Here is a 19,327-nt window from a genome sequence, read left to right on the forward strand (position 1 = left end):
GTCGGACAGGGACGGGAGGCCAGGACGCAGCAAGCATCTCCCCACCCAACTCTGAGCCTCTTACCCGATGGCCCCATTATTCACCACATTTATTTATTTCTTTAAACTCTTTCTAAAAGGTGTAACAACTTGACTCTCCCCTCCCCGTGGTTTCTTCCGTATCCCTGCCCATCCCCCCACCCTCAGTGTACAGGGGTCTCCATATCAGGAATCTGGGACAGAGAGAGAGGCGTTTGGACATTCTTTGAAATGCCGTTAGGATTATAAAGTGAACAGTGATGCACTGAAGCTGGAGAGAAACCTTCAGAAGCTATCATAATCATCCTTTCTCACTTAAGTGTTAAATTTACAAGTGCAAAAACAAATACCTTTGATGAACCAGACACGGGGGAACTGGTTTCCAGCAAATTGGTGGCTCCCCACGTGGACAGAATGGAATGTGTTGAGCAGCAAGTGGCAGGATCCTGACGAGGCGTGGCTGGAGCAGTAAGGGTTTACTTGTCTCCTCAGTGAGAAGCCCCAGGGTGCACAGTCCAGGCTGGCGGCATGGCCTGCCGTGTTTTTAGGGACCCCTGTCAGCCCCATCTTCCTCTTGTGTGTATCACAAGATGGCATCCTTGGTCCAGACTTCTTGCCAGCTCTAGGTGGAAGGGAGAAGGGGCAAAGGGAGGGACTTGTGCCTTTTTCTCTCTGGCATGACTGTCCCAGACCCCCAGCTGCCAGGGAACCGCAGTGGGGAGTGTTTGGCATCGTGACCTTAAACAAACCCAGCGTTCTGTTAGGCAGGAAGGAGAGGGTGGGGTGGGGCAGGGAGACCGGAGGCTCAGGGAAGGGGTGAGCCCCTCTTATGTGCTGTAGAGGGACAGGGGGCAGGCAGAGCCTTCTGGAGCTGGTCCTGTCACTGGGCCTCACAGGTGTACTGGGGGGAGGAGCACAGCCGTGCAAAGGCCCAGAGGCAGGCAGTACAGAGGGAGTGAAGGCCAGGAACCGTGACAAAGCTAATGGGGGGCCGTGGGGCCATAGGGGAGTGCCTGGCCGCGTGAACTGATGGATTTCTTCTTTATTGTTTCTGAGCACTGACCCTGCTGGGGGGCGGGGTGTAGACACAGGGTTGCACTAGGCTGTGGTTGGATTTAGCGCTAGTTGTGGTCTCACCAAGGCAGGTGTTATCGTTGCTCCCATTTACAGATGACGACACTGAGGTTCAGAGAGGCCAAGTGAGCTGCCCAAGGCTTCCCAGTTAGGAAGCTGCAGGGCTAGACCGCCCCCCCTCCTCCACTGACCCTGCGCACTCTGCTGCCTCTGCAGGGGTGGGAGTGAACACCAGGAAGGCAGTGAGCAGGGGGCGATGGGGGCCTGCCTTCATCCTGATGGAGGCAGCGAGGCCCAGTTCTGGAAGGGTTCTGAGCAGGGTGGGTGCAGCTGTGTCTTTGGGTGCAGGGTGGTTCGGGCAGGGAGTGCCGTGGGTGCCAGGCCCAGGCTGAGCCCCCATGGCCTCCCAGGCATGCAGAGGCAGAGTGTGCACTGCACGGAGCGGCAGGCGGGGCCTGTAGACGAGAGGCACTGTGACCCCCTGGACCGGCCGGATGACCGCCAGAGGAAGTGCAGCGAGGAGCCCTGCCCTGCCCGGTGAGCGTGCCGGGCGCCTGACTCCAGGTGTCCCTCACCAGAGGCCCTGGAAGAGCAGAGGGAGCTGGGCTCTGGGCCCCACCTCCCAAGGCTGGACCCAGCCTCTGGTTGCCCCTGACCTCAGCCTGGGCTCCTCCTCAATAACCAACACTAGCCAGGGACATCCCTGGTCACTCATGCTTGGGTCCCTGGATGTGGACACAGGCCTTGGGGCTTGCCCAGGTCTCCCAGGGGTGAAGGCGGCAGGAGCAAAGGGGACTGTGCCCGATTGCTGGGCTTTGGGCACCAGAGTGCCATCTCAGGCTTGGAGCTCCGGGGACTCCTCCCTTGGGCTTAGGCCTGACCCTGAGTCCCGAGTGCCTGAGAATGCCAGGCGGCCCCATGTTCATCTGCCCTTGTACGCCCCCAGGTGGTGGGCAGGTGAGTGGCAGCTGTGCTCCAGCTCCTGTGGGCCTGGAGGGCTCTCCCGCCGAGCCGTGCTCTGCATCCGCAGCGTGGGGCTGGATGAGCAGCGCGCCCTGGAGCCGCCTGCCTGTGAGCACCTGCCCCAGCCCCCTGCCGAAACCCCCTGCAACCGCGATGTGCCCTGTCCGGCCACCTGGGCTGTGGGGAACTGGTCTGAGGTGAGCATCAGCACGGGTGGGGTTAGCTCTGCCATTGGTCTTGGGCTACAGGGAGGCAGAGACAGTGTTCAGGGAACCCCTACTGCTGGGCACCATGGTGGGAGGGGGACTGGGACATCCCAGGTCTGGCCCCATCCCCAAAGCCTCAGAGGCTGGGATGTCCTGGGACGTCACAGCCACGGTCTCCAGCGGCCAGGGCGCTATCCGCTGACACTGAGCAGCTGGCCGGGTACCTTGCAAGGCCCTGGCTCCTCCTGGCCTGAGTCCCTCACCCAGCCTTCCCTTTAGTGCTCGGTGACGTGCGGGCCAGGCACTCAGCGCCGGAGCATCCTCTGTATCAACGACACTGGGGTCCCCTGCGACGAGGCCCAGCAGCCAGCACGCGAGGCCACCTGCCTCCTGCCACCGTGCCCCCAGGCCCTGGACACGCTGGGCCCTGAAGGCTCAGGCAGTGGCTCCTTCAGCCCCGAGCTCTTCAATGAGGTGGACTTCATTCCCAGTCACCTGGCCCCGCGCCCTCCACTGCCTTCATCACCCGAGCCAGCCGGCATGGGCAATGCCATCGAGGAGGAGGGCCGTGAGCTGGGCCTGCCAGGGCCCGTGTTCGTCGATGACTTCTACTACGACTACAATTTCATTAACTTCCACGAGGACCTGTCCTATGGGCCCTTCGAAGACCCTGACTCAGAGCCGGTGGGCACAGGGGATTGGAGACCCCCACCCCCGAGCACTGCTGCTGAGCCCCCCACGGGGACCCCCATTCCTCCCACAGAGCCTCCTGGGACTCGGGATGAGGGGGCACTGGGAGATGGGTACTCTGCCCCTTGGCCCAGCCAGGCTGGCCCATCCCCACCCCCACCCTCGGAGCAGACCCCTGGGAACTCCCTGGTCAATTTCCTACCTGAGGAAGATGCCCCCATTGGCGCTCCAGACCTTGGGCTCCCCAGCTTGCCTTGGCCCCCCACTTCCATCAGCATGGAGACGCCTGCTGCCCCTGGGAGCCAGAACCAGTTCCTGGGAGCAGAGGACAGCCAGAGCCTACCGCCTGCTCCCCGGTGGGAGAGGACCAATGAGGTTTCTGATGATGAGGAAGCCTTAGGCCGTGGAGCCCCGCTCCCGCCCCAGAGGCCCAGCCCCACGTCACCCTCTCTGTCCTCCGCTGGCACTACCCACTCCTCCCCTAGTCCCCGCACAGTAGAGCTGTGGACGAGTGGGACGGCGGCCTGGGAGCCAGCTCTTGAGGGTAGCCTGGGGCCTCTGGACAGTGAGCTGTGGCCCACCGTGGGAGGCGCCCCTCCACTTCCTCCTCCCACCACTGCCCTGCCAGACACTCAGGGTACGGACAGCCCCCTGGAGCTGGGGACTGCCACCTTCTCAACCCCAGGACCGACTCTGCAGAACCTGCAGACCTTGGCGATGCCAGGAACCTTCCTTCTCATGGCCCCCACTGGCCTGGGGCACATGCCTTGGGTGACTCCCCAGAGCCTGGGCCCCTTGGGCCAGCCTGAGCCCCCCAGCTCCAAGATGCTCCCAAGCCCTGGGCTGCTGTCCACACCAGCTCAGGATAGTCCGGCCAACAGCAGCAGAGCCCCTGGGCCTCTGGACCCCAGCCCGGTCGAGGAGGGGTTCCCTGTGGACCTGCTGCCTGCCAGGAATGCCAGCTGGGAAGTGGGGAACTGGAGCCAGGCAAGTGCTGCTGGGGTCAGGGCAGGCCGGTGTGTGTGTCGGGTGGGTGGTGTCCTCACTGAAAGTAGGCAGAGCCGCGTCTGTCCTGCCTTCTGGGGAGTGAGGGCTCAAGAACTGACAGCCTGTGGTGGGTGGAGCCTCTGTGGGTAGGAGGAGCATTGCCCTGTCTCAGTCACACTGCCCCCCATGTGCCTCTGGGGCCGGTCTGCCCCACGGGGCCTCAGTTTCCCTTTTGAGCAATACAGTGGGCTGAGGGGGCCTGGGGCCCCTAGAGGCTCATTCCTGAGTAGCACGGGGGCTGCTGGGAGGGCAGGGCCAGGCACAAGTGAGGGGCAGCCAGGGGGAGCAGCTCTCTCATATTCTGGCTTTCATGCCCCAGGGACAAGGAGCTCACCCCCAATAGTTGTGTTGGTGGGGAAGCTTCCTCTCATACTCCCCAGGCCCAGAGCGGCCCACCACGGTTTGCCGAGGCTCAGCCTGGCTCCTCCAGGAGCAGCTCGGTTCCTTGCCACCTGGCTGTCCCCTCAGTGGCTCCCCCTGCTTTGTCAGGGGCCTGTGAGGGTCTCAGCTGCATGGGAAGAAGCTGGCCTGTGTGTACCGCCCCATTCCACCCTCCCCAGATTAGCACTGGAGGGGAAGTGAGCTGCTTCTGCTCAGATCCCTAGTTTTGGTATGGGAGGGATGGGCTGAGGCTGAAGCGCCCAGACTTCCTTCTCCAAGTGACTTAGGGAAGCAGCGAGCCTTAGCAGGACAGCTGGGCCACCCCACATGTGTGAGCAGGAACAGTTGGCTGCCAGGGGATCTGACTTTTCATCTTCTTGGCCCCCTTGGGAGGTGGGTGGAGGAGCCCATTTTCAGATGAGGAAACTGAGGCAGTGTCTGGTCCCTCTCGCCTGGCTGGGGAGCTGGCGGGCATGGGGATCCGCCCACCCTCATGGCCACTGGGTCCCCTGCCCCCAGTGCTCCACCACCTGTGGCCTGGGGGCTGTCTGGAGACTCGTGCGCTGCAGCTCCGGCCGGGAGGAGGACTGCGCCCCCGCTGGCCGACCCCAGCCCGCCCGCCGCTGCCACCTGCGGCCCTGTGCTGCCTGGCACATGGGCAACTGGAGTAAGGTATGTGAGGGAGGCGGCTGGCAGCTTCAGGGCATGGGGCATAGCCCTAGGGCCCGCGGCCTGTGTTTGGGATCAGCCACAGCCACCACCGATCGGCGGGCCAGGGTCCGTGTGCACAGCTTTGCACTTTAATTTCTGGTCTCCGGGATGCCCCATCTGTGTGGGGGTCAGCCTGCCCCAGGCCCCTTCTCTTACTGCCTGTATCCTTTTCTCTGTACTTTCTATAACCCTCGGGATTTCATTTTCTCCTCTGTTCCTCTCTTTATCCATCTGTCCCACCCTGGGGCAGCCCCTGGCCACATCACCCTCTGCCCGAGGCTGGTCAGCCATGGCCTCTCCCTGGGACTCTTAAGGGACCTGCCCTGGCAGTGGGGGTGGTGTGGGAGGGGAGTCCGATGCTCACCCCCACCCCCGCTGGGTTCTGTGTGTGCACACACGGGACCCTCGGCCTCCAGTGCTCCCGCAGCTGCGGCGGGGGCTCCTCCACACGGGACGTGCAGTGTGTGGACACACGGGACCTCCAGCCACTGCGGCCTTTCCACTGCCAACCGGGGCCCACCAAGCCGCCCGCCCGCCGGCCCTGTGGGGCCCAACCCTGCCTCAGCTGGTACACCTCTTCCTGGAGGGAGGTGAGGCTCAGAGATCTGGAGATGGGAGTGAGTGGGGGTGTCCTCGGATGCTGGCAGCCCGCAGACCCTTCCCCTGCCCTCCCAGTGCTCCGAGGCCTGTGGCGGTGGTGAGCAGCAGCGTCTTGTGACCTGCCCGGAGCCAGGCCTCTGTGAGGAGGCGCTGAGACCCAACAGCACGCGGTCCTGCAACACCCACCCCTGCACACAGTGGGTGGTGGGGCCCTGGGGCCAGGTGAGCAAGTGCGGGGGTTCAGGGTGGGGAGAGGGCCTGTGGACAGGAGGCCCTGTGTCAGCAGGCATCCATCAGACCTTTTTCACGTAAAGAGTTGTTGAGTGCGTCCTGCATGCCAGGGTCCCTGTGGCCTCTGCAGATGGCAGTGGTAGCCTGACAAGGTCCATGCCCCACTGGAACTCACGGCCCACCAGGGAGACAAACCAAAAACGAACGGATGTGCGTTGTGATGTCAGGCAAGGCCTTCTGAGGAGGGGATCGTAGAGGAAGACCAGCGGGGTCTGTGCTGTCGAGGGGAAGCACGCAGGGAGCAGCACATGCTAAGTCCTGCGGCAGGAGTGACGGACACGGGGCTGCTTAGGAGACCAAACAAAGGCCAGACGGGCGGAGGGGGTACGGGAATGGCCACTGAGGCCTCAGCTGAGCAGGACCCTTCCTGCCAGGCCTGTTTGGAGCTCGCAGGTTTGGGAATCTCAGTCCTTGTCCCACTGGGGGACCTGCCGAGGGACCCTGGGAAGGTTGCTTCACCTTGCTGGGCCTCTGTTGTCTCATGTGTAAAATGGGGTTGTAAGGATTAGATGAAGTCACACGGTGAGGCGCTTAGCACAGGGCCTGGCACAATCTTGGCACAGATTTAATTCTAGGGCCTTTTAAAAATGTCAGACCCCGACTGACAGGAACAGAGCCTGACTGGGGACGGTGGGCCCTTCCTGAGAAGCTTTGTCTCCCTCCCTTCCACTACCCATGCAGTTCCCCCAGCCCCGGGGCATGTCCCATCCCATGTGAGGGGCCGACAGCTTCCCCCACCACCACCCCCCTGCCCCGTTCCTGCAAGTGAACACTGGTGGCCTCTGGGGACACACCGGACCCTCTGAGGAGGCCAGAGGGTTGGGGTTGGGAACCAGGAGCCAGGCTTCCTGGCGAAGGCAGCCACTGCCCTGGGGATGGCCTGGGATGCCCCCCTGCAGGGCTGGCCCAGGGGATGCTCACCCCCCGCCCCCGCTCCCCGCAGTGCTCAGCTCCCTGTGGCGGCGGTGTTCAGCGGCGCCTGGTCAAGTGCGTCAACACCCAGACCGGGCTGCCCGAGGAAGACAGCGATCTGTGCGGCCACGAGGCCTGGCCTGAGAGCTCGCGGCCATGCGGCACCCAGGACTGTGAGCTCACCGAGCCGCCACGTGAGTGCCCCACGCGGCTCTCTGCTGGGGCTGGGGGCGGGGTGGACGGTGGGGAGATGGGACTCATGGAGCTGTCCCCCCAAAGCACAGGCTGACGGAGGAGGGTGCCACGCAGAGGCTGGGGCAGTGCTGGGGTCAGAGCAAGGGGCCTCCCTCCCTGCAGGCAGCTCTGTCTAGCTCAGGGAGGAGTGGAAGCAGCAGCCTGGCCCCCAGGCGAGCTCCTTTTCCATCTGGGTCTCAGTTACCCCCTCTTCCTGGAGTGAGGCTAGGGATGTCCCTGAGGCTGTGGGGCCCAGGCCTGGGGGAAGCCCCCTCCCCAGCTCTGGCCAGAGGAAGACTGCCCAGAGCAAGCTGTGTGACCCTGGGAAAGGACCTCCCTCCTAGGGTCCTGCTCCCAGCAGCTGGTGGCTTCCTGGCCAGCTGGGTCCTCCTGGAGAAAGAGCCTGAGCCAGAGACACACACATATACACACTTGGGCGCACACACACTTCCTTCCTGCAGCCCAGCCGCCCCCTGCAGTGCTGAGCACAGGAAACGGTGGCCCTGTGGTCACACCTGGCCTCCTCTCACCAGCTGTGTGGCCTGGCGCTCCCTTCCCTGTCTTGTGCATAAAGGGGCAGACAACTCCCCTCCCCCAAGTGATGTCTTGGGCTGAAGAGCCCAGGAGGTGCTCAGGGAAGGCTGGCTTCTTCCTCTCCCTCGTGGACACTGTCATCCCTCACCACAAGGTCTACAGGAGCGCCTGGAACTGCCCCTGTCGGGAACCTAGCAGCTCCTCTACCGTCAAATGTCTGGCCCCTGATCAGGGGACAGAGCCCCCTCCCCAGGACAGACTTGGCCCTCAGCTGCCAGGGTACCTGGCCCAAGCTGCCTTCTGTACCAGCAACTGGCTCCTTGGCAGCCCTTGGGCAGGCCCAGCCTAGCCAGGGCCATGCCTTGCTGCCCCTGCCACTGGCAGGGAAGGCCTTGTTGCCCCATTACCTCGAGGCCCAGCAGAAATCCCACCCGCCCCGAGTGCCCTGCCCTCCGCATTCATCCAGCAAGCACCGCCCCACGGCATGCACACAGCCCTAAGGTAGCTGTTAGCACCCAAGTGAGCCGTTTAAGGGGGGAGGGCAACGAAGTGACCAGGATGCTGAGCCCCTGGAGTCCCCAGGATGTTTTGATGACTTGTCGGCAGGACGTCTGAAAAGTCTGGAAACTCCAGGGTGTGCGGTCATCACACCCTGTGAGGCAGCTGACATAGCAGGGCCACATCCGTTTGCCTGTGGAGGTGGAGGTTACTGGCAGAGGAGGGGACTGGGGCCCCCTGAGAAGTTCAGAAACTTGCCTGAGGTCTCAACGGTGGGAACAGGACGCAGGTTGGCGGATGTGTAGGTTAGAGCCGCTGCCCAGAGCCAGGGTGGGGGATCCAGCCTGCTGCCTTGTGCCCTCAGCTGGGCCCCGGGGATGTCCCAGGGCCAGGGCTGCCAGTTGCCTTCTTGCTTCTCCTCCCACGGGATGTCTGCTGAAGTGAGCAGGGCCGGGCGGCAGCTGGAGGCTGTCACCGGCAGCAGGAACGAGGCCAGGAGGCTGGAAGCAAGCTGCTTCCCTAAATAGCTCTGATAAGCATGGGGCAGGAGGGCCGGCCAAGCCTCAGCCTCAGCCTCGGACAGGCAGCCTCCATCTGTCCCTCCTCAGGAGGCCTGGGCTCTGCTGATGGCCTGACGGCCCAGGTCACACCTCCTCTCCTGGGGCCTCAGTGACTGGCCTGGCTGACGGGACTCTTCCGGTGTGCGACCTGGAGGCTGAGGCTGGGTACAGCCCAGGGGGCAGGGAGGTCTGGCAGGATAGGTGCCTTTGGATAGAGGGTAGGGGTGGGGGGCAGAGGCCACTGTAGGCTGGCAGGAGGCCCCTGGGACTTGAGTTGTGTGCCAGGCCCTTGGGGTCACTCAGGGTCCACAGAGACGGAAAGGGTGGCAGGCTCCTTGGCTTCCCACGAGCCCCTGAGGAGTCAGGGCTGGGGTCTCAGGGTCTTCCTCTGGACATCCGAGCCCAGCAAGCCCAGTTCCCCAGTCCTAGGGTGGTGGGTCCAGGCCAAGGGCAGGAGGGACAGGGAGCCACTGGAGATCTACTCCTCAGGCTGAGGGGAGCCCTTCCAGAAACAGCAGGCTGACGCTCTGGGGGTGGCTGCAGGTCTCCTTAAGGTCTTTGGGGATAGGGAGATGGCCCAGGTAAAATCTCAGGGAAGCTCCTCCCACCTGGCACGGGCAGGGGGGCGTCCGGGGTGCCCAGCCTGCAGGTCCTGACCCGCCCCCCTGCGCCCCTAGGCTGCGAGCGCGATCGCCTGTCCTTCGGTTTCTGTGAGACGCTGCGCCTGCTGGGCCGCTGCCAGCTGCCCACCGTCCGCGCCCAGTGCTGCCGCTCCTGTCCCCCGCCCGGTGTCCCCTCCCGCGGCCACCAGAGGGTCGCCCGCCGCTGACCCGCGCCCCGGCCCCCAGCGGCCAGGATGCACAGACAGACTGACGCACGGACCTCAGCGCCCAGCGTGGGCTGTGGCGGAGCCCCGCCCCTCAGGCCCTAATGGTGCTAACCGGGGATCCCACCACTGGCAGGCTGGGGACCCCTCCCTCTCAGAAAAGGTATTTTTTTATTCTAACAGTTTGCATAACATTATTATTATTATTATTGTCGTAATAAACAGGCATCTACTGTTTCCAAGTGCAGCTTGGCTTCCTCTTGGCTTGGGGGAACTCCCCCTTGCCACGGTTAGAGAGCATCTTTTCAGTCTGCTCCTCTAGGAGGTCTGCAGGGAGAGAGGGGTCCATGGGGACAGGAAGGCTCAAGGGAGTCAAAGCAGAGGCAGGCTTCTAGAGGAGGTGTGTGCTGGTAACAGGTGGTGTGAAGGTTTTTTGGGCACCGGGTACAGCCTGGCAGAGGCCCAGGGGGTGCTAGTCCTACCCCTTACTTCATGGCCCCTGCTCAGGCCCCCGACCCCGCCCTTTCCAGACCCCTGCATTTCACAGGGATTGAGCCACACCCCCTTAAGAAGCAAGGCCCATCTTGTCACCAGCAGGGCCTACCCCTGGAGTGAACCCCACGGACACATCCCTGGCCCCTCCGGCTTCACCTGTCAAGTCCGTCTGTACCAGGGTTGGGGGCAGGAACAGGCAGGTCAGACCCACCCTTGATGGCCCTTTCTTTCATCTTCTCCATGCTCAGGAACGGGGCTGGGCTGGCTCCTTCCTCACTGCCAGTCCCAGGTGCTGGGCTCTTGCTCTGTTGACACGTGGTCCTGCCACCCAGCACCTGCCACACCAGCCCCTCCCTGCCTGCCACACCTCGTTCCACGGAATCAGACTGTGGTGAATACACCAGGGAGCAGATGGGCACGAGGTGTTTTGAAGTGTGTCCTGGGCCCTGGTGAGGGGTGCAGAGGCTGGAGAAGGCCAGGAAGTGACCTGAACAGGCTCCGGCCCTCACCTCTGGCCATGAACCTTGGACTTGACCATTTTACAGTCTGCTCATGAGTGCTGCTCCTGGAAGGGGCTTGTCCCCTTCTCCACTCACATTCTGTTCTGTGGCTCCAGGGACCCCTGCTCTGAGGAATGGCTTCCCAGGGCTTTCTACTGCGGCAAGAGCAAGCCCTTACAAGGCACGGGGAGCAGGGGCCAGCGCTGGTCCCAGTCCCAGCTGGGCCACTGTTGTTGTGCTCTGTGACCCCAGGAGCACCAAGCCTCTCTGAATCCGTGTCTCGGGAGGAGGCAGACTCCCCAGCTCCTCGCCTGCTCTGTCTGGGAATCTCTACTGGAGCTCCCCCACACCGTCACACTGTGGCAAGACATTTGGTCTTAATCATTCTCGTGTGTTTTTCCGATGATGGGGGGTGAGGGGAGTGGCGTCCCCAGCGGCAGCTGGGCCTGAGCTGTCAGCCTAGGCAGGAGGCAAACAACCCGTGACTCAGGCAGGGCACGTCCCCGCTGGTGGAAGGAGGGGTGCCTGCCGCCCGGTGGTTTAGGGGCTGCTCCGGACACAGGGAACTCTGGCTCCTGATCCCTGACCCACCCTGTGCTCCTAGCCCTCAAGTGCAGCTTGGCCATGGCTTTGGGGCCTCCCAGGGCTGAAGGCATTCTGTCCCACCTGCTCAGAGCAAACCAAAGGCAGGGATGCAGAAATACACAGTGGAAGGTCGAGAGCCCCCCGCCCCACCTCCCACTTAAGCCCTGCCCCGCCTTTCAAGCCTTTGGGACTGAGTCCCTTCACAAGTGAATGTAACTGCATTTCAAGTCAGAATGTTATACAAATTAGTTTATTTTGCCTTTTAGTAGGACAATTCCAAAATTTAACTAGAAGATAAGCACAGAAGCTGCTGGGACATGGAAGGAAAAGTCACTTGGCAACACCCCGAGTCCTCCACGGCTGGCATCCAGCCTCCCAGAACACAGGCAGGAAGGCAACGGCGTGCAAAGTGAGGAGTAGGGACTTGTGCAGTAATACATTTAGTTAAAACAACAACAGCAGACTGGCTATTTGCCTAGAGTACTTCCTATATCGATGTAACGTAGAAGCCAGAGCCGTTCCCAGCAATCGACAGTCTTGGCTGGTGTGGGTCAGCTGTCAGCATGACTGCAAGTAGCCCCAAGGCTACCTGGGGTAAGAAGTGGGCCCGTGTGTACATAGGGGAAGTCAGTGATGGTCGAGGCTGGGGGTCAGAGAGGGTACAGACGTGAACAGTGGTTCTGGAGGCTCAGGTTTACATATACACGAGAGAACATGTTATACAAAATAGATGTACGTAATCTAGAAAACCTTGATAAAAATAGCCTATAAAAATATAAACTGTAGTGAAAATATACAAAAATATAAACAAATGTTCAACCCATAAAAAAACAAAGAACTCACCAACATGAAAGCTGGCAGTTCCCACCTGGTGTGATAAGGGCGGCTCCCCTGGCCGTGGTGTGCGCGTCTGGGAAGCTGGCTGAAGGCTGCCCCGCCCCAGGCTGGGATGGAGGCAGCGCCTGTCAGAAGGGGAGGATATGGAGCTACTCTTTCCTCAGCGGCACAAGGAGAAGGGAAGCACTGGCTCGAAGTAGTGGGAACAGCCCCTACAGTTGTGGAGAAGGAGTTGGCCACATCCTGTCCCCAGTGTGGAATCAGGTCAAGCCGTCCCTCTCCCACCGCTGGACACCCAGTGCTTTATTCCAGAAAGGAGAACTTCCAAGCAAGTGTTCCCGGCCCATTCCCTCCACGACCTCTCTCTGTTCACCCATACCCATTGCCTGGCCACTGACAGTGACAGCCTGGAAATACTAACACACCACTGACGCTCGGGGAACAGCCGGCACCAGGGGCTTCAGCCACACGCGGCAGGTGCCCGGGCCCACTTCAGGTGCTTGTAAGATAAGTCTTTTCAAGGCAGGAAGGACAACACAAGCCTATTGCTAAAGGCAGCATTTTAGTCCCCAGGGTGTGACAGTTCCAGGGGAAATCAACTTAGGGGAAACTAAAATCTCAAGGAAGTTGGCGCTGTCCAGCCCCACTCCTGCTGCCGTCCCCTAGGCTGGCGGCAGAGGCGGGAGGCGGTCTCCGCCAGCCCCAGTGGTCGGTCCTGTGGGGGTCTGTGCAGAGCAGTGAGGCTGCAGCCTCGCCTCAGAGTGAACCCACTCACAAGACGACTTCCTGGAGATGTCTGGCCTCAAACAACTGCTCCTGATGACCAAAACAATGATAAAATACATTTTGATACCCACATATAGAGGCCAGCTCCCCAGACACAGTGAAAAATCAAACCAACCAGCTTAACCAAAGACAGAAAAATGGAACTTGGTCTAATATGCTGAAATGCTGTCCTGGCTATGAGACTGCTAGAAGGGTGACAGTAAGAAAAGAAAAACTATGCTTATGAAAAAAAGCACTTCTTCAAGTTACAGTGCTTCAATAATCTGAGTGTGTTTAATATCCACCAAGGATTATTTCCAATTTTTTCCAGGTAGTGTAAAAAAAGAAAAAAAATCCACTAAAAACTTTTTCTTTCCTATTTGACTAATACTGTCCCGGAAAACAGTCTCACATTAATACATCAGGGATGGTCCACAGAATGATTATGCAAAAATAATCTTCCTTGCACAGAGCCTCTTTCCGGGCCTTCAGAAAGGTCATGCTCTAAGTCCCAGAACTCTCTGGGCAGCCTGACACCCTGGGGACGGTGGTGACCCCAAGAGGGAGGACAGCTGCTGAGTACAGGGTGTCTCAACATGGCAGTGGGGAGGGGATGCCCCAGGAGGGCTCACCAAAACTCTGACCTCAAGTGAAGGCGCCCCAGGCCCTGGCAGCTGGCCTCCCACCACCCCAGCCCAGCACACTGGCTGTTCCCAAGGAAGCCATGGCTTCCAGCTGCCCGACAGCAGTCACTCTGCAGCTGCACTGCCACCCTGAAAGCACCCCCGGAACAGCTCCCTGCACCCCTCCACCAAGGCCGGCCCAGGGGCGGGCCTGCTCTGTAGGACGATGATCCGCGGTTTCCTTGGAACCCTATGCACACGTGTAGAATGAGCCCAGGGTCAACTCTCAGATGGAAAGAAAGGCTCTGCACAGACCCATCTGGAGCAGTGTAGGCAGAGGAGCGAGCATGGGGTGTCTGGAGAGCCAGGCCTTCCACCAGCAGGTTGGGAGTTACTGTCTGAAAGGCTGTGCGTTAAAGGGCAGAAGCTATTCCAGAAGTGGGGCATGGCCAGCACCTTGAAGCCATCAGCATGAGGTCTGTGGGCTTTCCACAGGCCATTTCTGAACAAGGGATGTACTTGCTTTCCTAAGAAAATCCCTTCTTTCACACGAGCCTTATGTCACCCAAAGCAGTCAGACCCTGGCCCAAGAGTGTGCAGGCGTGGTGGGCGTCCTCCACGGCTACCATTCAAAACAGTGCCTACAACCACCTACTACGTACCGGAGCTACCACAGGGCAGACGGCACATGGAAGGTTTCCTAAGGGCAGAGACATCAACACGGCTGACAGATACTGTAAACAGGCTCTTGAAACTAGCCAGCTCTAAGCCTGGTGAGGTACCGATCAGGCGGAAAGCATGATGGGACAGGAGGAGCCATCTGCCGCGGCATGCAGACGGCTGTAAACAGAGGAGACCCGAGTGGAAACGACAAAGTGCAGTGTGGCTTTGGATGTCTGCCCAGCAGACTTGCAGAGACCCCGGATGTTACATTCTGGATGTGGAACGAGCGCAGGCGTCTCTGCAGTTCACCCTTTGGCACACTTTGGTTGCAAGGAGAGCAGCGTCCTGGGTGGGGGCGTGGGGCAGCACTCAGGTGTCCTCTTCCTCGTCACTGACCAGCTCGCCCTTGTCCGGGCTGGTGTCCCGTTCACGCAGGAAGTCCTCCCGGATGGCCTCCAACTCCGTCAGCTCCAGCCGGACCTTCTCCAAGTGGTAGGCCCGCCGGTTCCGGATCTGCCGCAGGGGGAACGGGTTCAGGTCCCCAAAGGAGATCCCGATGAGCTTCCTGGCGGAACACGGCAGAGACAGAGCATCGGGGGGTCAGGCGAGAGCTCAGCCTGGCCTGGGGGCCCGGGGGCGTGGGGAGGCGGACCCCAGACGCCGTGCAGAGGGCCTGACACGGGTATGTCACTCGGAGGCCAGTGCCCATGCAGAGGCGCAGGGCAACCCCAGATGACGACCTGGATCCAGCTCCACCACACGCTCCCTGCGTGACATGGACCGTGGGAAGCTCCCCCCTGTTTGGGCCCCCAATTCGTCATCTATACACTGAGGTAACAGCAGTGCCACCTCCCACATGGGTTTACTCGAGTTGCCGCCGGGGGGCACCAGGACTTGCTCAGCGGTGGTGGGCCTCTGCGTCCTCAGAACCGGCATGAGGCCTGGTGCGGGGCGCCCTCAGGAAGGCGCTGCTGCTGGACCGACTGACGGGGTGAACTGACGCACAGATGCCCCAGCAAACCTGGGGACAACTGTCAGGCCCAGTCAGTGGTGTGACAGGTATTGAGATGCAGCGTACAGAGAAGCGGGCAGTTCATAGGTTTCGTACTATCCTCAGGTCTAGAAACCCACCACAGTAAACATTTAAAAATCATGGGTTTTGCCCCTTACCATTGGCCAGCAGTTTAGTAAAAACGGAACTAGAAAGTGCCCAAGGCCTGGCTATGGACTTCTGGCACTAACCACGCCACGTCTCTGCAATTGTCACAGAAGCCAGTCGTCCATCCCTCAGCCCCTGCCCTGCTCCTGCAGGCCCCAGCAGGAGGGACTAAAGGCCTGACACTCTTACAGACCCCGAGAGAGGCTGTGATGAAACAGAAATGTCACTGGACTTCCCCCAGCTTCCTCCCCATCCACTCCTGCTGCTCCTCAGTCACGTGGGCCGTTTTACTGTAAGGTGTACACAGGTAAGAAGACACACCCTTAGCATCCCTCCCTCTTATATTTTTAAACACCCACTTCTTAGACATGCCTCACACCAAGCCAGACGATGCTCCTGCCAGAAGGTAAAGGGTCAGAAGGTCTGGCTCTCAGAGCTGAGCTCCCAGAGCATGTTCTAGAGCCAATGAGTAGGAGCGGCCTGAGCACAGCCACAGCTCAGTGAGGGTCTCGGTGAAACCAGATGCTGGCCGGGAACGGGGATCCAGATCTGCAGGGCCAGCCCCTGTCCTCTGACAGCTGTTAGTCGCGGGTTCCATACACCTGGAATCAAGGTGTCCAGGCCCTTCCTTGCTACAGAAAAACCAAATTAGACTGATACTGTCCGCTGCCTCCACCAGGCCGTCACTACCGCCCATTAATGCAGCCTGCAGCAGCACGGAAACCACACCCCGCTCTGCCTCGGGCCTGGAAGGTCCAAGTGAGAGATGAGAAGTGCCCTGTGTCAGCTAAGTTCAGAAGACGACACTTTGCACGTGAGAGGTCCCCAAGAGTCCTGACTCAGAGACTGGTCTAATCTTGTTTTACCCACCTCCCCTGACCACATCTGACTGGGAATTCCCTGCCTCCTCCTCTGTAGAACCAGTGTACTGCACAGTTGCTGCAACTTGGGACCGCTAATCTGGGGAGCTTATTAAGCACTGGGGCCCGACTACAGAGGTGGGGCTCCACTGCAGGCATCTGCAGTCCTAACAACACCCCCTGGGTGACCCTGCTGCAGTCAGGAACTCTGGGTCCAGGGGACCTTGACTTCCTGCAGGCACTCACCAGGTGGCGCTGCAGGAGCATGCACGACAGACCATGTCCCAGTTCCGCCTGTGTCTCTGCCACCCTGCAGGGCATCACCCACAACCCTCACAAGATTGTCCCGGGCTGGAGCAGGATGCCCTCCACATGCATTAGCTGTCGGAGTGAAGTTCACTTCACACCATTCTTGTTGTTTTGACCAGATGTGGGATTAACGAATACTCCCAAGGTTCACCCCTCGGATATCCTACTGTTGATATAGCAACAAGGCTGAATAAAATCTGAAAACCCACTTCCCAAGCAAAAGATCCTAACAGTAGTGGTGACATGTAAGGATGCCAGGTATGGCCCCAGCCAGTATCTTCTCCCAACATCCACCTCCCTGGTCCCCTTGCCTCACTCAAGAGAACCACAGGGGAGAATGGTCCTCAGGCCCCTCTCTCTGGCTCCACACACCCGCTGTCCCAGGACCCCTCAGCACTGGTGCCCTGCAGCTCCTCCTGGCTGATGCTGCCCAACCACTTCTCATGACATTGGCCAAGAAGAGAAGCCGCCTTCTCTTCTTATGAGCATCAGGAGGGGCAACTGGTGTTTGTCAAGGAGGTGGTCACCCATCAGTGGATCAAAGCGTCAGTTTATATGACGAGCATTTTAAATATGTGATACACAGAGTAATCAGAAAATATCAGAGGGTACAGCACAGGTCTGTACCAAGCACTGAACAACTTCAACAAACAAATTCTCTCGTTCCAGTTACAGACTCCCCAGTATGTGTGTCCCAGGTTGTGAGATAAAATGTTCTTATGGGTGGCAGTCAACAATTCGAAGAACATTAATACACTCCAAATGTTTGTCAGTGAAAGGACTCCTGTGGTTTTCATGAGGCCACAAGTCTGCTACAGGGATCCACTCCCATACAGGAAAGATGGCTCCCAGCACCTCAGTGCAGTGAACATTAACGGGGACTCGGTGGTTCACACGGAGAAGGCAATGGCACCCCACTCCAGTACTCTTGCCTGGAAAATCCCATGGATGGAGGAGCCTGGGGGGCTGCAGTCCATGGGGTCGCTAAGAGTCGCATACGACTGAGTGACTTCACTTTCACTTTTCACTTTCATCCATTGGAGAAGGCAATGGCAACCCACTCCAGTGTTCTTGCCTGGAGAATCCCAGGGACGGGGGAGCCTGGTGGGCTGCCATCTATGGGGTCGCACAGAGTCGGACACGACTGAAGTGACTTAGCAGTAGCAGTGGTTCACAAGGATGTGCACCCCACTTGCCTAACCAACAGCAGCTCCACAGAAACCCTCTGGCGAACACGCCTGGGCCGCCAGGGCCCGAGCACTGCGAACTGTGGTTCAGGGGACACAAGGACAACAAGGGTGGCCCAGACAGGCCCCTGTGTTTGTGGAGCGACGGGGATGCCGGACCACTCGCCGCCCAGGCCAGAAAGCCAGGGCCCTTGCAAGTTCAAGTTCCCTCTCCACTCCTTTCCACCTGCCCACTCCGATCTGCCTCTGGGGGCACCTCGCTCCAGGCTACCACTTCTCTCACCTGGAGCTTGGACCTCCTGCAGCCAGTCCTGCTCCAACCAGATATGCCTTGCTCATGTCCAACCTGCAGGGACTTCCCAACACTGAGGATGAAGCAGCCTCCTGGGGAGAGTCTACAAAAGCCTTAACAACCCTGCTCTGTTCAGGCCTGGCCTCAATCTTGCCGTGCCAACCCCACCCTGGCCGAGCCTCTGGGGCAGCTCCCTAAACATGCTGTACTGTCACGCCCTGCACACGGCTCCTGGGTGCTCTCTGCCCAGTGGGCCCAGGCCCTGCCCCGACCAAGCCCAGTTTACCCAGGCTCCCTTCACCACAGCTCTGAGCAAACCCTGCTGGAACAGCCTCACGAGCTCTCCGAGGACAGGACCTGCTCCTCACCCACCACCCTCTGTGCCTGGCAGAGGCCTGCTATGTGGCAGATACTCAGTAAGTGCTCCTGAGACAAGGAAGGATGTACTTTGGTTGCTAGGATTTATGTTTATTGGGTCAAGGATAAAAGCTCAAGGGCTCTGCTCTCCTGGACATCTGGGGGTCCCCCAAGGACTCACCTAGCATCCAGGATAGTACGTGTGAAGTAACGGAGGTACTTGAATATGGACATTGAATCCTGAAGTTTCAGGATCTCCTCTTCCTTGTATTTAAAAAGTGCCAGGGCAAAGCGGAAGATAACCTGCAGAAGGACGGAATCCATGAGGAGAGAAGCACCAAGCTCCAGGCACTAGCCCCAGGGACGGGAGACCTGCCGGAACCCTGGGAGCGCAGCCTGCGCCCGGGCCGTGGGGCAGACACGACCTCAGGTGCCTGCCATTCTCAAAAGAAAAACGTTTTCAACTCTCTGGTAGCGTTCAGCAACACTTCAGCCCAAACCAAAAATTCCCTTAAGGAGTAGAATCTTTGTGGACTCCTCCATATTCAGCTCACAGTTCTAGTCCATAAGCTATACGGGACTAGAGATACATGTTAAATTAATCAAAACCAGGGTCCTCTGATTTGGAAACTTCAAAAGATTTTGAAACTTCTTCAAAAGCTCCAGAGGTAGTTTTTATCTCACCTACTAAAATTAGGGTCTGAATTACTGACTTCTGAATATGGGGAAAGAAAATGAAAAAAAAAAAAATTTTTTTTTTTCTGATTTGTCTCTGGGTCACTGTGTTGAGAACAGAGGAAATGGACTCCGGGTGCTCCTGCAAGTTCTAGCAGCTCTGGAACAAATTACTTCACCCACATCTAAGGGTGTTGGCTGGTCTGCAACAATGTGAATTTTCTCTTATTCAGAAAACAATACTTATGGAGTTTAAATAGGTAATCCTTCTCTTAGCATCCCTACCTGCGGCCCAGTGGGAAACACTGTTTAAGCCCTGGTTGAGAACTCTTAATACTGACAGACTGAATTTAAAAGGTGATAATGTACTATGTTGGACACAGCAGGGGATTAATATACACACTCAAACTTTGCTGGTGGGAGCAGAAATTGGTAAGGCCCTTCTGCAGGCAATTTGGCATTCTCGATGAAAACT

The 19,327-nt window shown here is 59.2% G+C and overlaps 2 protein-coding genes across 5 annotated transcripts in view; one reads left to right on the top strand and one right to left on the bottom strand.

Annotated features, from left to right (window-relative positions):
- The window catches only part of ADAMTS7 (ADAM metallopeptidase with thrombospondin type 1 motif 7), a 62,362-nt gene extending 52,580 nt beyond the window's left edge, over nt 1-9,782 (top strand). For both annotated transcript variants that reach the window (XM_070775297.1, XM_070775296.1), the window contains 8 exons: nt 1,503-1,629; nt 2,039-2,252; nt 2,541-3,938; nt 4,899-5,051; nt 5,507-5,680; nt 5,766-5,912; nt 6,925-7,087; nt 9,397-9,782. In XM_070775297.1, the coding sequence (XP_070631398.1) occupies nt 1,503-1,629; nt 2,039-2,252; nt 2,541-3,938; nt 4,899-5,051; nt 5,507-5,680; nt 5,766-5,912; nt 6,925-7,087; nt 9,397-9,548 (2,528 nt within the window). In that variant the 3' untranslated portion in view covers nt 9,549-9,782. The remainder of the gene's footprint in view (nt 1-1,502; nt 1,630-2,038; nt 2,253-2,540; nt 3,939-4,898; nt 5,052-5,506; nt 5,681-5,765; nt 5,913-6,924; nt 7,088-9,396) is intronic.
- Nucleotides 9,783-11,359: 1,577 nt separating this feature from the next.
- Nucleotides 11,360-19,327, bottom strand: part of TBC1D2B (TBC1 domain family member 2B) — a 90,141-nt gene continuing 82,173 nt past the window's right edge. For 2 of the 3 annotated variants that reach the window (XM_070775298.1, XM_070775300.1), the window contains exons 12-13: nt 18,359-18,480; nt 11,360-14,578 (exon numbers count right to left, since the gene is read on the bottom strand). In XM_070775298.1, the coding sequence (XP_070631399.1) occupies nt 14,383-14,578; nt 18,359-18,480 (318 nt within the window). In that variant the 3' untranslated portion in view covers nt 11,360-14,382. The remainder of the gene's footprint in view (nt 14,579-18,358; nt 18,481-19,327) is intronic. The other variant, XM_070775299.1, reaches the window with a different exon arrangement.

This window comes from Bos indicus, chromosome 21 (genome assembly GCF_029378745.1).
Source record: "Bos indicus isolate NIAB-ARS_2022 breed Sahiwal x Tharparkar chromosome 21, NIAB-ARS_B.indTharparkar_mat_pri_1.0, whole genome shotgun sequence".
NCBI lineage: Eukaryota > Metazoa > Chordata > Mammalia > Artiodactyla > Bovidae > Bos > Bos indicus.